This window comes from Phacochoerus africanus, chromosome 6 (genome assembly GCF_016906955.1).
Source record: "Phacochoerus africanus isolate WHEZ1 chromosome 6, ROS_Pafr_v1, whole genome shotgun sequence".
Lineage (NCBI taxonomy): Eukaryota > Metazoa > Chordata > Mammalia > Artiodactyla > Suidae > Phacochoerus > Phacochoerus africanus.
In genome coordinates this window covers 123673645-123689077 of record NC_062549.1, presented here as the reverse complement: position 1 = coordinate 123689077, position 15433 = coordinate 123673645, and the positions used below count along the sequence as shown (strand labels likewise).

General features: G+C 56.2%; 1 protein-coding gene across 5 annotated transcripts in view; it reads right to left on the bottom strand.

Annotated features, from left to right (window-relative positions):
• ABCA4 (ATP binding cassette subfamily A member 4) overlaps positions 1-15433 on the bottom strand; it is a 130329-nt gene that overhangs the window by 5034 nt on the left and 109862 nt on the right. For 2 of the 5 annotated variants that reach the window (XM_047785262.1, XM_047785263.1), the window contains 11 exons: positions 15058-15173; positions 13882-14029; positions 10858-10981; positions 10416-10545; positions 7468-7588; positions 7023-7085; positions 5907-6013; positions 3271-3412; positions 1911-2045; positions 1029-1132; positions 849-941 (listed from right to left, as the gene is read on the bottom strand). In XM_047785262.1, the coding sequence (XP_047641218.1) occupies positions 849-941; positions 1029-1132; positions 1911-2045; positions 3271-3412; positions 5907-6013; positions 7023-7085; positions 7468-7588; positions 10416-10545; positions 10858-10981; positions 13882-14029; positions 15058-15173 (1283 nt within the window). The other 3 variants (XM_047785264.1, XM_047785265.1, XM_047785267.1) reach the window with 3 other exon arrangements.

Below are 15433 nucleotides of genomic sequence, written 5' to 3'. Positions count from 1 at the left end.
TGGCATTATCATCAAAATCATATATATATATATACATGTAGGGCCGCACCCATGGCATATAAAGGCTCCCAGGCTAGGGGGTGGAATTGGAGCTGCTGCTGCTGGCCTATGCCAGAGCCACAGCAAGGCCAGATCCAAGCCGAGTTTGCGATCCATACCACAGCTCATGGCAACGCCGGATCCTTAACCCACTGAGGGAGGCCAAGAATCAAACCCACAACCTCATGTTCCTAGTAGGATTCGTTTCCGCTGTGCCACGATGGGAACTCCCAAAATCCTATTTTAAGTCATGGTCCGCTTCGGCACAAGAACTGCCGTTGACAGCACGTTATTTACAGCAGTTTACAATTTGCAGGGACAAGGTAGTCCTCACTGACCTTGCTGGTCTGTCATTTATTACATGGTTGCTCCTCAAACTCAAAAGCATGAGCCACGCCAGAAAGGAAAACCGACTGCGCAGGCTGTTGGGTCTCCAACTCCTTCCTGCACTGGTTGAAGACTCTTATTAAATAAAACAGGTCATGGGGGCTGCATCTGGTGCCAAGTGGCAGGATGACCAAGCCCTGGCAGTGGCCTCCCTCACCCAGCCGGGCTCTGCATCTGTCCCCATCAGCATCTGCATCTGGAGACACGGGGACCCTCCAGCCACAGGCGGAGGGCCCAGGAGGGAGGGCCCGACCCCGCACTTGGGTTTTCTCCATTCGCGGTGGCACAAGGAGGGCCAGACTCCTCCGCCCGAGGGTGAGGGGCAGCAGGACTCTCCCACGGGTCAGCAGAGAGCACAGGGCCTGGCCGAGTCCCCCCTTCCCCCTGGAAGGTGACAGAGGCCACAGCTACCACGTCCTTACTTGTACTTGAGGTGCTGAATGGTGCCCAGACACTGGAAGGCGCCCTTCACCATGATGGCCAGCCGGGTGCACAGGGCCTCGCACTCCTCCATGCTGGGGTTGGGGGACAGCACGTCAGGGCTGGGGGGGGACAGCAGCTCAGGGACCCCTGCTCCACCCCAGCCCCCGGGAGTCTCTTGCCTGTGGGAGGTGAGGACCACAGCTCTCCCTTCTCTGATGATGCCCATGATGGCATTCCACAGCATGCGGCGAGCCTGGGGGTCCATGCCCGTGGTGGGCTCGTCCTGGGGGGTGGGGGGGGCAGAGAGGGCAGGGGCTGCGCTGGGAGCCAGCCTCTCCTGGGTCTGGCAGCCTCCGTGGCTGACTCCCTGGGGCCGCTCTGCTCGCTGGCAGATGATGCACAAAAGTCACTCCCCGGTGGGGAAGACCAGAGGCCGGCGCAGGGCAGGGAGGGCAGGAGGTGAGTCAGGAGGGTGAAGAAGCCTCGTGCACGCTTCTGACCCGTTCCGCCCACGAATGGCTTAAGGTTGGTGAGGGCCACCATGGAGTTATCTTAACGAAAGGAAAAATTCCATACATAATGTTCGCAGGGAGGCAGGAAGATAGCTCAGATGGCTTTTCAGGGTCCCTCCAATCTGGCGGCCTGTGCTCTCACAAAGCCCAGACTGCAGGGGCCCCGGCGGCCTCGGGCCTGGTCCAGCTGTGCTGAGACCCCCATGAATGAGCCTTTGCTCCAGGAGTGCTCCTGTCCAATTAGGACCCCCAATGGGCCTCCTCAGGCAGTGGTCAGTTTTGTCTGGACACCGACCTTCTGCGGAGGGGCTGACCACCCTGCTGCGCGCCTGCGGCCCCGCAGGAGGTTTCCCAGGAACTGGGACTGAGGGCGGGTCGTGACTCCAGCTCCCCCGAGAGCTGGGAGCCAAACACGGGGCTGACCTGCTCAAAATGAGCAGTGGAGGGAACAGAGGCGGAGCGCTGCGTTTTCTAAATCTGCGGGTCTAATCACAGAGATGCAGCTCTTGGCTCCTGCTGGCCCTGGGGGCCCCGTGGTGGTCCCCTCACCAGCAGCAGGAGCGGCGGGCAGCCTATCAGCGCGATGGCTGTGGAGAGTTTCCGCTTATTGCCTCCGCTGTAGGTGCCGGCCAGGCAGTCTGCGTAGAGGGACAGGCCCAGGCTCTGAATACTCCAGTCTGTCACCTGGGGAGGAGGAAGAGATCCCACCTGGGAAAAGCAGACAAGCCAACACACCAGACCTCCACTAACCCACAGCCTTGAGCTCCCACATGTCACACCTTCAGGACGACAACTCAGCAAGGCTGACACAGGACCGCCTGCTGGCTCACGGGGTGGCTGGTGGCCTTCAAGGCCAGAGTCTCCTTTGCTCTCTGGGCCTTAGATCCCAGAGTGGTTCGGTCAGCTCTGTACCCCCGGGGTGCAGCCCCCCGAGAAACAGCCTCCAGCTTCTCAGCCGGTGTCCTGGACTCCGGCCAGGAGTGGGGGAGGAAGCACCCCAGGGGCTCTTGGAGAGACGGTAGGTGTCTTGTGGGCACATCTGGTACACCCTTCCTGAGCACCTCCTCTGAGCCAGGCACTGTACTGGGTGCTGGACTTGGGGGCTTGGGGGTGGTGACTGACGACCGGATACACAGAGGGATGGCAGATTAGAGCAGTGCTTTGAGGAGGTCACCAGAGACAAGCCCATGGTGCTTCTGCCCTCGGCACCTCTCCCGGAATGTCCCCCCCCCGCCCCCCGGCCGGCCCCGTGGCTCTTCCTCTGCGAGCTGTCCCTGGGCAGCCGACCTGGACGTGCAAACCCCGCCCCAACCGTTCTTCCCTGCTTTGTTTTTCCCTGAGGACTTTTTATTCTTGTGTACCGTACACTTTATTTGTTTGTCTTTTCGGTGTCTGCTCTTGGGCCCTTTTCTCTTTTTCACTTCACAATATCTCCTAGAAATAACTCTGTATCGGGTCACAGAGATTTTGTTTTGTTTTGTTTTTATATCTGCATAGGATCTTATTGTGTATATTTGTCATAAGTTATTCAGCCAGTTTCCTATGGCTAAACATTGAGCTAATTTCCAATGTTTTATGACTAAAACGCAGTGAATCACTTGTGCATAAACGTTGTGGACTGTGGGAGGCGTCTCCAGGGTAAAATGCCCAGAAGGGGGATTGCTAGATCAAAGGGTCAATACATATATCATTTTTCAGATGTGAAGACAGGAATTTTTTGTCTGTTTTGTTCACTGCTATACCCCCGTTTTCTAGAACAGTTCTCGGCACACAGCAGACACTCAGTAAGCTTTTGCTGGATGAATACACGGGGATGGCTGGCCCCAGCTCTCCCATCTTAAATAAATACGCTCATGAAACAGGCTCACGGTTTACAGACTCCTGAGTGGGCACCACGGCCATGTTTTACCCTCTTGATTTCCTCGGCTGGCACACCCCGAAGCCGTGCGTAAAGGTGGAGGTGCTCTCGCCCTGTGAGCAGGTCGTCGATGGCATCAAACTGCGGACAGTAGCCCATGCTTTGGTGGACGTCAGCAATATTGGTTAAAATACTGCAAGAAGAAAAGGCAGTGAGCAGGTTTCCTTCCAAAGGGGGTGCCCAGCGCTCTGGGGCTGGAGGGGGTGCTGCCAATTAGAAAAGAAAGCTGGAGTTCCCACTGTTGTGCAGTGGAAACGAATCCAACTAGGTTGCGGGTTCGATCCCTGGCCTCGCTCAGAGGATTAAGGATCTGGTGTTGCTGTGAGCTGTGGTATAGGTTGAAGACGTGGCTTGGATCTGGTGTTGCTATGGCTGTGGTGTAGGCCAGCAGCTGTAGCTCCTATTGGACCCCTAGCCTGGGAACGTGCATATTCTGTGAGTGTGGCCCTAAAAAAGCAAAATTAAAAAAAAAAAAGCAAGCTGCTCTGCTCTTCTATTTTGCTTTAGAAACATGCATGACATTTAAGAATCAAAGCAGGGGCTCTTTAGTGAGATACTGATTAACTGATTAACTCCAGGAGTTGTGAGCTGTGAATCCAGTCAGATTCCCCCAAGTTTCCCTGTTTATGATAAACTGAATACCTGTTACCCAAAGTCAGCTATGCTTTTGGATTGGGTCACCTCCCCTGTGGTTGAAAAACAAAGGGAAGACCAAATTTATGAAAATGACCAGTGGCCTTTGATCCCTTTCAAATATCTGGGAAGTAGCTAGAGAAGACACGCGCTTCTCAGTGGAAGTATATTTCTCCATTTGTATTTCTTGGCAGAAATACAGTCAACAGAAGAAGAACTAATCAGATCACCACTCAGAGCAAGAGGCTGGCAGCAGAGATGGAGAAATGAAGTGAACTGAGGTTTGTCCACTCCCTTTGACCAATACATTCTCCCCCACTTGAAAACAGATTGCCCCAATGAGAAAATGAACTGTCCATGGGCTGGTCTGATTTCTTCTCCCTCCCCTTCTTGCTTAGGGTCTATGAATAAAGGATGGCTGCAACAGGCTGGGCCACAGAGGGGCCCTCCAGTTCCCCAGTGTGCTGAAACCACTTAGGTAGGGCGGGCCCATCAAAACCATCCAGGGGAGCAAGGAGGCTACTCCACCCCATTCACAGGAGCTGCCACTCCACCAAAGAACCTCAATCCTGTATCTTTTTTTTTTTTTTTTTTTTTTGCTTTTCAGGGCTGCACCTGTGCCACAGCATATGGAAATTCCCAGGCTAGGGGTCGAATTGGAGCTACAGCTGCCGGCCTACACCACAGCCACAGGCAGGCTGGATCTGAGCAGTGTCCGTGACCTACACCATAGCTCACAGTGACGCCGGATTCTTAACCCACTGAGTGAGTCCAGGGATTGAACCCACATCTTCATGGATCCTAGTCAGGTTCGTTGAGCACTGAGCCATGAAGGGAAACCCCCGATCCTGTGTCCTAAAGCTATAGTTCCTTTCTAGCCTCCGTCTTGGTTTTACCTTCTGGGCATCGGACATGTCCCACGTGAACGCTGCCCTGAGGTCTCATGGTAAATCCTACCACGTCCCCTTGCCCTCCACCCCTGCCTCTCCCCTTTGGTTTCCACCAGGAAGGCACGGGCATGGCTGCAAGCTAGGCTGGATCTGAAGGTGAGATAGACCCGGCCACGGCCTGGCTCCACCCCTGCCATTCCCTTTGCTCTAGACCCAACAGGGGAGGCTGGGGAAGCAAATCACCCCGTCCGAGCCGGCGAAGGACGCTCGGGCCTCCCCTGCGGTAGCATCGGGCCACAATGAGGAGGGCTTTCTGGTGAGGCACAGAGGCCCCGGTCAGGCTGGTTAGATGTCAGCAGGGCCCACCTCTGCGTTATAGACCAGGGCAGAGTGTCCTCTGGGCATCTAGTGTGTGTGAGCGCTGCTGTCCAAGGAGCAGCCTGGGGAGAGGCAGACAAGTGCCAGCTTGTGTCCTCTGTCCTGCCCCGTCTATTTCCATGCTCCTTATGACAGAGCCGCCCTCCCGCACTCCAAGGACACACGCCAGTCTCCCCTTTATAAAGGAACCTTGACCTGCAAGGCCGAGCGTCGGTGTAGATGTAGCCAATGCAGAGCAAGGGCGCCGAGGGTCCCTGAACCAGCCCCGTGTAGAAACTCAGAGAGGATGCTTCATCACAGGAGTCTGAACCTGGGGCCCAGGGGTTCCCGTGGGGTCAAAAATGTGCTTCAGGGCTCAGTGAATTCCCAGAAACTGTTTGCAGAAATGTCTGGAGAGAGGTAACAGGAACCAATGGTGTGTTTTTATAGGAAGGAGGTGCGTGTGCACCTCAGATGCTCAAAGGGTCGGATACTAATAACACACAAAAGACTAAGAACCACTGATTTGGTGCTTCCCAGAACTTTCTGAGAATTCATGCTAACAGTTCAATTTTCCAGGAGTCTGCGTCTCAGACTTTTTGGACCATGTTCGCTGGGCGGTCCACCCTCCGCACAGGCCTCTCAGGCTCCCAGGGGCAGGGCGGATGCTCCTCCTTCCTACGTGGGACAGGGACCGGCCCGGGTCCTGGGGGAGAGAGCCTGAGACACGATGAGCAGGACACTCACCTCTTGCCTGCTACGGTGGCATCTCCTGAGGTCACTGTGGTGTCCCCAGTGAGCATCTTGAACGTGGTCGTTTTGCCAGCTCCGTTCACTCCCAGGAGGCCAAAGCACTGAGGGCGGACACAGAGGACGGGCCTCACCCGAGAGCCCGGCCGGCCCGCAGTGTCAGGCCCCAGGGTGCGAGTGTGTGTGTGTATGTGGCAGGGGCAGGGGGAAGATGGCCTTTTAGACCTGTGCTGCCTTTCGGTCGCGAGCCATGCATGGTGCCAGGTGGCCGAATGTGCCCTTTCGGCAGAAGGGCAAATGAGGAGAGGCAGATACGTGAAGAGCTCTCTGCACCCCCTTTTTTGCATCAAAGCAGGACATGACGTTACGAGCTGCTCCCCCTTCCTCTCCACCCAGACGGACAGAAGCTCATCACTGGAGACACCTCAGAGACCCGTGCCAGCCTGGAGGCGGCACCGGAGAGTCTGTGTGGCAAGCTTTACTGACCGTCCCCTGCCACTGGTCTCCCACCCGCTGGCCCTCCTGCAGCTGCCCGCCCTGGCAACTGTCCCATCCTGCATCTTGTGACCTCTCTCGAGCTGTCGTGGTCCTTCGCTAAGACGCTGCCCGAGCCCGCACTGTAACCACCCCCTCGGGTCTGGCAGCTCCCCGCGTGTGTGCGACGCACGGGCTGACAAGCTTCTGTCTTTCTCTCGTGCATCTGGCTTGTGTGAGGCCAGTTTACAGAGTCCTGGCCCAGCACCTAAGAGGCAGGAGGAGTGGGAAGTTTTCTTCCTCAGCAGCGGCTGCTGTGCCCTCAAATGCAGCTACGTGTGTGGTAAGGCAGGACACACACTGGATTTTGAAGACTTAGAACCACGACAAAAAGAGTGCAAAGTATCTCACGAACAACGTTTTCTATGAATTACGTGAGGACGTGATACTATTCCAGGTATACGGGCTACAGTTAATGATTGCGATTAATTTCACCGCTTTTCTTGTGCCCTACGGCTACTAGAAAGTGGACAGACCAGCTGGCCGGGGCTTCGTGTCTGCTCACTAGCTCTGCTTGAGCAGAGACGAGACGCATGCGGGAGCGGCCTCTGCGTGCAGGGGGCCCTGCGGACCACCCACCTCTCCGGGCCGGACTCCCACGCACAGCCTGTCCACCGCCGGGCTGGACGCGCCTGGGTAGATCTGCAAGAGCCAGAGAAAGTGGACTGAGTGCTGAGACGGGTGAGAGCGGCAGGGCAGAGGGTGGCTCAGGTGAAGGTGACACGGCGACGCAGGGGAGCAGAGCGGTGCCGTGGGCCCCAGGAGGTGGACCCACTGTGCGGAAATGCACAGAGGAGCCTGAGCGGTGCAGGTCGCTGGGGCCTGAGTCCGGGCCCAAGACGAGACAGGAAAGTGCATTGCATGAAGACAGGTCACAACACAGATGAAAACCCCCATAAAACAAGAGAGGAACTGCCTGCATAAGCGTATCGCCTCTTCTCCAGAAGGCAAATTACAACGTCGGCCTGCCATCTCTGGTCCAACTGGCACCTCCAAACGAACAAGCCTGCATCTAGCCCCTTACCTTGGTTAGTTCATTTAGCCTTAAGATATCAGTTTTAGTTCCCCCACCGATAATTCTTTGTCTTTCTTCAGCCACATCCTCATCTTCATTGTCGATGGGCTCCGTGGCCGGCTCTGTCGTCCTAGAGGAAGGGAAGAGGACAGCGCAGGCGGGTGTACCTCGTCCTGGGTGCTGTCCTTCTCATCTCAATTCGAAGTCCTCTCCCTGGCTTCTGCCCCTGCCTGGCCCTCCGTCCGCTAAGGCTTGAGGCCCCAGACAACTCCCCGCAGGAGAGGCACGGGGCAGCAGGCAGAGAGCACGAGCGCTCGGCCCAGGGTCAGCCCTGGGCTCCAGTCCCGGCCTCTCCTTGGGTCAAACCTCCCTAACCTCAATTCCCTCAACGGAGGAAGGGTTCCTCGATTCCCCCCACTCGGGGTGAGGAGAAGAGAGGACCTGCCAAACAGGACTGCGGTGGAGACGAACTTGGCACAGTGGCAGACTGGAGACTCAGAGCCTGGCAGCTGTGACTGCTATAAAGCCCTTGCTCTATGGTGAGAACTCAGCAAATGGGAGTCACTAGCACAAGCCTCCTGCTTCTCTTGGGGCCTGGGGTGGTCTCCTGGCCCCGCAGCAGTTCTCCATCGGCTGTAGGTTAAGGCCCTAACTCCCCACTGGAAGCCAGAGCCCGGCAGTCAGGCCCCACCTGCCCTCCCCATCCGCTTGATCTAACCCCCCCACCCCCCACCCCGCCCTCTGACCTACCGTGGTCCCCAGCCCACGCGAGCCTCTCCCAGCTCTGAGCCCCTGTGGGCACTCCCTGCCCTGCCACGCGGAACCCTCGTCATCCTTAAAGCCACAGCCTCTTCTCTGAGCCTCCCGACTACCCTGGCCGACGTCTTCCCTCCCTCCCGCCAGTTCGTGACTAAGTCTTGTCGTACGAACGTCCCACTCCTTCTCCAAGCGGCTTACTCGACTCCGTCTGCTCCTGGCTTCGGTCCTTTCCAGGCTACCACTGTCTCTGGCCTGGGTGCCAAAGTGGCTTCCTGCATCTAGTCCTGGCAGATCATGTCATTCCCCGGATGAAAACACCCCAACAGGAGTTCCCATTGTGGCTCAGCGGGTTAAGAACCCAACATAATGTCTGTGGGGATGCGGGTTCTATCCCTGGCCTCCCTCGGTGGGCTAAAGATCCTGAGCTGCTGTGGCTGTGGCGTAGGCCAGCAGCTGCAGCTCCTGCCAGTCCTAGCCTGGAAACTTCCATGTGCTGCGGGTGTGGCCAGAAAAACAAGCAAACAAACAACAAAATGCCCCAACAGCTTTCTGCTGCCCTCGGGCTTAACTTCCAGGCCTCGCAAGGTGAGGGGTCGCTGCTGTCTGCCTTGTCTCCAAGCCACCCCCTCCCCGCAGACACATCCTCTACCGAGAGCGCCCTCTCTTCCTCCCTCCTCGTCCTCTCTTTTCCTGGTTGCCCCTCAGGACCAGCATGGCCGGGAGCGCCTTGAAGCCAGAGACTGTGGAACGCATCTCTGTCCTCTTTCAGGCCTAGGGCAGTGGGCAGGATGCAGTCAACTGTGTTGACACAGAGTTAGAAGCTAACGAGTCTGCCCGGGTCAACCACTCCCCCCCGCCTCCTGCCCAGGCTCCTTAGGGGGTCTGCAAAGGCTGAGGGTCCCCTGACCACTCTCTGCCGTCTCCCATCCCAGAACCACTTTCTGATCATTATTCTAAGTGTGTTAAGACCCACTATCTCATTCCGTCCTCATAACCCCTTTGTGTGGGGAGACAGCTATGATACCCACAACTCAACTCCCTGGGGATCAGACCTCAACACAGCCCTCTGAATCCGTATTTCCGCGTGACCACCGTCAGCTGGAGAGGATGAGGGGTCAAGAGAAGACGCTGTCCAGGAAAGCTTGTTCCGAGCGCCCAGGGACTGGCAGGCCCAGCTCTGGGCTGAGCCCACTGCGCGCCAGCCTGCGCTGCAGACGGGCTGCCTTCTGGAAACCTGAGCACCCACTTAGGAAGGAGGCAGGGCTCAGGCAAGAGCCCGGGGAAGACAGGCACAACTAGAGGGGTGAGGGTCCCCTTTCCCTGCAACCGCCAAGCCCCAACCCCTGCACCTGGCTGCCTCACCTCAGCCACCACCCGTACTGTCCCCTTCCTGCCCTGACTCACACATCTCGTGAGCACAGGCCCTGCCTTGTCTGTTTTCTTACAGTGCATAAATCTCTGTGCTAGTGCTCCGGAGAACGATCAGCCATTATCCTTTGCTAGGCTGTGACCCAACTTAATGTGCGTTAATGAACAAGTGGGATTAAATATGAGTGATTGAACTTCAGAGTATTGTATTTTAAACACTCCAAAGTTTGTTTATTTATTTGGCTGCACCTGTGGCATGCGAAAGTTCCTGGGCCAGGGATCAAATCTGCTCCATAGCAGCCACCCAAGCCACAGCAGTGACAATGCTGGATCTTTAGCCCAATGCACCACAAGAGAACTCCTTAAACACTTTAAAGTTTAAATTCTTCACAAATTCTAATGTGCCTCTTTTTTCTTTTTCTTTTTGCAGCACATGGAAGTTCCCAGGCCAGGGTTTGAATTGGAGCTGCAGCTGCTGGCCACAGCCACAGCCACAGCCACAGCAGATTTGAGTTGCATCTGTGACCTACACCACAGCTCATGGCAACACCGGATCCTTGACCCACTGGGTGGGGCCTGGGATCCCACCCATGTCCTCGTGGATACTAGTCGGGTTCTTAACCCACTGAGCCGCAACGGGAATTCCCTAACGTGCCCATTTTAATGTGTCTCTCCTTGTGTCATTCAGAAGAAGCTAGGCTCTGAGAACGCACAGAACTTTGTGGAGCGGGGCTCGTGCGTAAAGGGATGACCACCTGGATGTGAAGGCCGTCCCCTGACGGTCCCAAGGAGCTGGCCCTGGCACCCTCAGGGCAGCAGCAGGAGCTCACCATCGGCGGAAGAAGAACTGGTGCTGGATGAGGAGGGTCAGGAGGAAGTATGCCACCCCTTCTGCTGCCATGGCAGCCAGGTTCTTCCCGATCAGGTCCCACTGGAAGGGACTGGAGGAGTGCTCCTCACCTGGGTTGAAGTTGATGCAAGGACAGGAATTAAACCCACTTAGCTGCCTCGGCTGTCCCTGAGGAGCTCAGCCCAAGCCTCGGCTCAGCTAGACCAGGCTTATGAAAGGGACGACGTCAGAGCCGCGCCCGCGTCTCATCTTGGCTCCTCAAGTCAGCGTGGGGAAGTCGGGAGCTACGCACCCTTCCTGGGCCCCCAGCCATGGACAGGGGGCTCCCGATAGCCAGGTGCCCCAGCCCGAGGTCTGTCCTTGGAGTTCCATCACAGCCCTCCCGGCCTTGGGGGATCCAGAACCACCTGACTGCTACCCACCAAACCGGGCATAGACGTCTGTCACAGCCTGGCTCAGCGCCAGGTCAATGAGGCCCCGGCCCAGGCAGAAGTGGGGGAAGATGATGAGCAGCTTCCTCAGCATGGCATTGAACCTGAGCAGTGTCTGAAATACAGAAAAGCAGACAGGCAGCAAGGGGGACCAAGTCCACCTGCCCCCTCCTAAGTGCAGTGTTGGGGGGGTGGTCCTAGACACCCCTATGGGGCAGAACCAGAGGGGCCCTAGTAGTGCAGCAGATAGGAGGCTTTGGACTCCTCACGGGAGGTGCCTCTAGCCGGCAGCCTGCCTGGGGAGCTTTCACTGAAGCCTTTGAAATGACACAGGCCCTCCAAGGCTTCTGTCACCAGGAGAGGCAGCTGCTGTGAGCCATCACTGGGGATCTATCTTAGCCCAGCTGGTGCCAAAGGGGAGCGGGGCCCTGAGCATCCTCTAGCTCTGCTTCTTAGCGCCCACAGGGCAGCTTCACCTGTCTGCACCTGTTACCAGTAGGAAAGACGGCCGGAGACCCTCCCTGGTGTCTGGGTTGAGGTGGCGGGACTTGTTTTCAGCTGGCAGACTGGGCTTGCTGCCTGAGCCTTGAGGGTCAACGTCGGGCAGAGGGGACACAGAGGGTGAGGCTGACCCACTTTTCTGGCCCATCCCCTGCTCCACCACAGCCCTCCCCTCCAGCCCGCACCCTTAGTTTGCATTACCTCGTCTTTTTCTCTGCTTCTCCCCATGCTCCCGAACACCCCTCCCGGAAGGCACTGTGCTCTTTTGCCTCTGGGTCTTTGCACCTGCAGCTTCTATTAACCATTGCTATTAGCGGGAAAGAATGCCTTTTCCCTGCCTGCTCTCTGGCAGAGTCCTGTCCTTTTCTGGGAATCTGGCTCGAACAGCCCTTTCTTTCAGGAGCCTCTCCAGTTCCCATGGTAAAATATCCAAGTCTCTTTTTCAGCACTTAACCACATTGCCATTTTTTTTTTTAAAATGCCTCACCCATGGCATATGGAGGTTCCCAGGCTAGGGGTCGATCGGAGCTGTAGCTGCTGGCCTACACCACAGCCACAGCCATGCCAGATCCAAGCCGCATCTGCAACCTACACCATAGCTCATGACAACTCTGGATCCTTAACCCACTGAGCGAGGCCAGCAATCGAACGTGCATCCCCATGGATACTAGTCAGGTTCTTAACCTGCTGAGCCACAGAGGAAACTCCTAATTATTTTTTTACCTGCCTATTTTCTCCACTAGCCAGTGGTCTCCAGAGGATGGGAACTGGGTCCAAGTTATTTTGGCGTCCCTCCTAAACAGCTTGCACAATGACGAGTGCACAGTAGATACTTCGTTATGGATTTGATGGGCTACTAAAATTCTACTTATTCTAGGCCAGGCTCAAAGTGAACCCCTCTAGGAAGACCCTCCCGACCCCCAATCCAGCTCTTCAGCCCACTCGGGTCTGTAGTCTTTCATCTATCTGATTTCTTTGCTGTTCTGCCTCACGCTGCCTGATGGGACATTGTGTGAGGGTTTCCATCAGCTCCTAACTTGGGGCACAGGTCACTTCCTGCCTGGGAGGGGCGTTTCGGGGCAGGACACGCGGTCCCACATGTTTATAGGTTTGTCCCTCCCAGGGTGCTGACCTGGTGGATGCCGTGTGACTGGGGAACCTCCTGTGGGGTCCTGGGAAATTCTGCAGCATCTGTCTGTTCCACAATATGTGTGAAAGCAACTGGCTTTTATGCAGGGCAGGTGCTGGTGCTCAGTCATTGGCTGAATGAGCACAGCCCACAGGAGGGAGGAGGCCCTGAGTTGCTTTAAGCTGACTTTTTAATTATTCTGATGTAGCACATTCTCCTAAGATTTAGTGGGCTGTAGCTGGTGACAAAAACAGCTCTGAAGAGCCGCATTTTGAGTCTGCTGGGCTGCCCCGGGCAGCGGTGGGTTCTGTGTTCCTGTCCACCTCCCTTCTGGGGTCTGACTGTGATGGGGCATGTTTTTGATCAGTCATGGGACAGACGGGTTTTGCTTCTTGCTTAGTGACCACAGAGAGCCTTCCAAGGTCTGGGAAGAAGCCGCTCCCAGGAGATGCGGCCAGGGGTCAGTGCAGGTCTGCTCTGGGTCTTCCCAGCAGGGCCCAGAGGCAGGAGTGGGGTGGGGCCACAGGGCAACCGGACAGGTGCACTGGCTGGTACCCACCTTCCGAGGGAGGGAAAGGCTGGAGAGGCGCAGGGGACACGGGCACACGGGGAGAGCCCACCGATCCCTGGGGGTGTCCCCAGGCCAGCATGGCCAGGCCTCAGACGCAGGGACTGGGAGAGGGGGTGTGGAGCAAAGACAGCCCTGGAGCCACTGCCACTTTTTAGGATTCATTCTGGCCGGTTCTTTCTGGGCAAGGCTAAGTCTGGAGGGGGTGGATGGGACACCGGACTTCACGGCTCATAGAAATGAGCCATTTAGGGCTACAAATTCCTGACCTCTGGACTAAGCTTTCTGTGGAGGAGGACATGCAGTGCTCCTACAATATGGGTAGGAAATGCGGAGAAAGTGTATGTACGTGTCCGCTCATACGTCTCCAGAACACATAGAAACTCAAATGAAAATTGCCTCTGGAGAAGGGAACTAGGCGGGTGGGGAACAGAAACAGGATGGAGACGTTTATGGCTTCGTGCTTTTAAACTTTTGAAATCACAGGAATGCATTATCTGTGTGTGTGTGTAAAATCTAAACCCAAAGTCCCCAAGGAGAACTTCCTGAAGGAGTAAGAAGATCTAAAAGCCTAGGCTTATGAAAGGTCATTTATAACCTGCAGAATGAGTTCAGGAAACCATGATCCCCAGAGCACACAAATGAACAGAGAAAGAAAGAAAGACAAAGAAAGACAAAGGAAGGAAGGAAGGAAGGAAGGAAAGAGGGAGGGAGATCCATGTAGACACAGGATTGCCTCTGGCTCTGCCCGACCAACCATCACATCCTCTTTAGAATCCTAATAATCAAACGAAGAAGCCAAGGAAGTCATGCTTACCTGGTTATTCTCAAATAATTCCAAGATGAAGGTGATGGCACTGCTGTTGATGCCGATGAACAGATTAGCACAAGCTAAGGCCACATAGGCTGTGCTGGGGACGTCAAAGAGGAAGGACGCTGGGTACATCATGGGGATGACCGCCCACCTGTGGGGATGACACAGCTCAGTGGGTGGAGCCCTTCCTCCCATCCGTCTGCTGCTCCCTGGGATATAGTGCGTCCTCCTCCCGCGTTTGATTGGTGAGAGTCCCGGGGGAGCCAAAGACGTGGTCCTTCCCTTGATCCCTGCTCCTCTTCTCTGCATGGGTGTAACAGTGCCTCCCTGGCCACCTCATGGGGTTTTGTGACGAGCAGATGAGATGGCAGCTGTGAATGTGCGTGTCAGTTCCAGAGCCTTGCACAGGCATCCGGGGTCCTCTACCTGCAGCGCTTCCCACTCCAGCCTGGATCAGCAAAGCTGGACTGAGGTCCCGGCAGGCTCGTCTCTACAGTTAGGTCCCTGGAGCTGAGGTGTCATGGTCACTGCTTCCTGAACTCCGTTTCCGAACAGATGAATGGAGGCCATTGCTCCAGCAAGACTACTGGCCCCAGAGGAAGGGCCAGGTGTCACCAACCCCATTTTACGGAGGAGGAAACTGAGGCCCCAAGGGGGTGGATGACTTGTGCACAGTCACATACATAGTAAGTGTGGGCTTGGACATAAGTTGCAAGCTTTGCTCTGTAATTCTACCGGATTAACCCCTGCATTATTCTCTAGCCCTGACCCAGGAGCAGCTTTTCTGCTGCAATCTTTTCCTACGTGCCAGTAACTCTTGGCCGGTCCAGATGGAGACACTGAAATGGACAGGGCAGCCACAGGTATATCAGCTTCAGAGCTGGGTGAGGAGCTGGGCAGTGATGGATTTCCAGACTTTGGTCAGGCCACAGTTTGAGTGGGACGAGATTAAGATTCAGGCCGTGTGGGGTAGCCCACTGTCCCTGCGTGGACTGGGCTGTAGGAATCCTTGCACGCGTGGAGTCGAAACAGAAGGCAGGCAGGTTCCTGGCCAGCAGCTGCAGCCCCTGCCGGAAGCTGGAACCTGACTTTGCCTCTGGAAAGCCCAACGTTCTGTCAGAAGAGCAGGCCCCTCCCCGGGCTTCCCTCTGGCAGCAATAGCTCAGCCCCACAGCTCACCCGTACAGCAGGAGCAGAGCAACCAGGGCGGGAAGATTGTCCGGGGATGTGTAGGCTTTCTTCTGAAACCCGACGAAGATGCTCACCACCAGCGCGGCGCTCACAGTGTAATTCATCTGGAGGCAAGAGAGGCGAGGGGCTCTTGACCTCCCGCACCGATGCCCTGTTCCGCAACACGTCTGGAGGAGGGCGGGGCCAGGCTCCTGCGGCGCTTTTGTTCTGAGAGTCTGTCTGTCTGAATGGGTCTTATGTGTTACTGTCCTGAGTCCTCCCACCCCCCGCATCTCCCTGCCCAGGGCACCTTCCGGGGTATCTGGTGAAAGAACGAATAGAACATTCCGCTTAGGCTCTCCTTCTCTCTTTCTCATTAGTCACA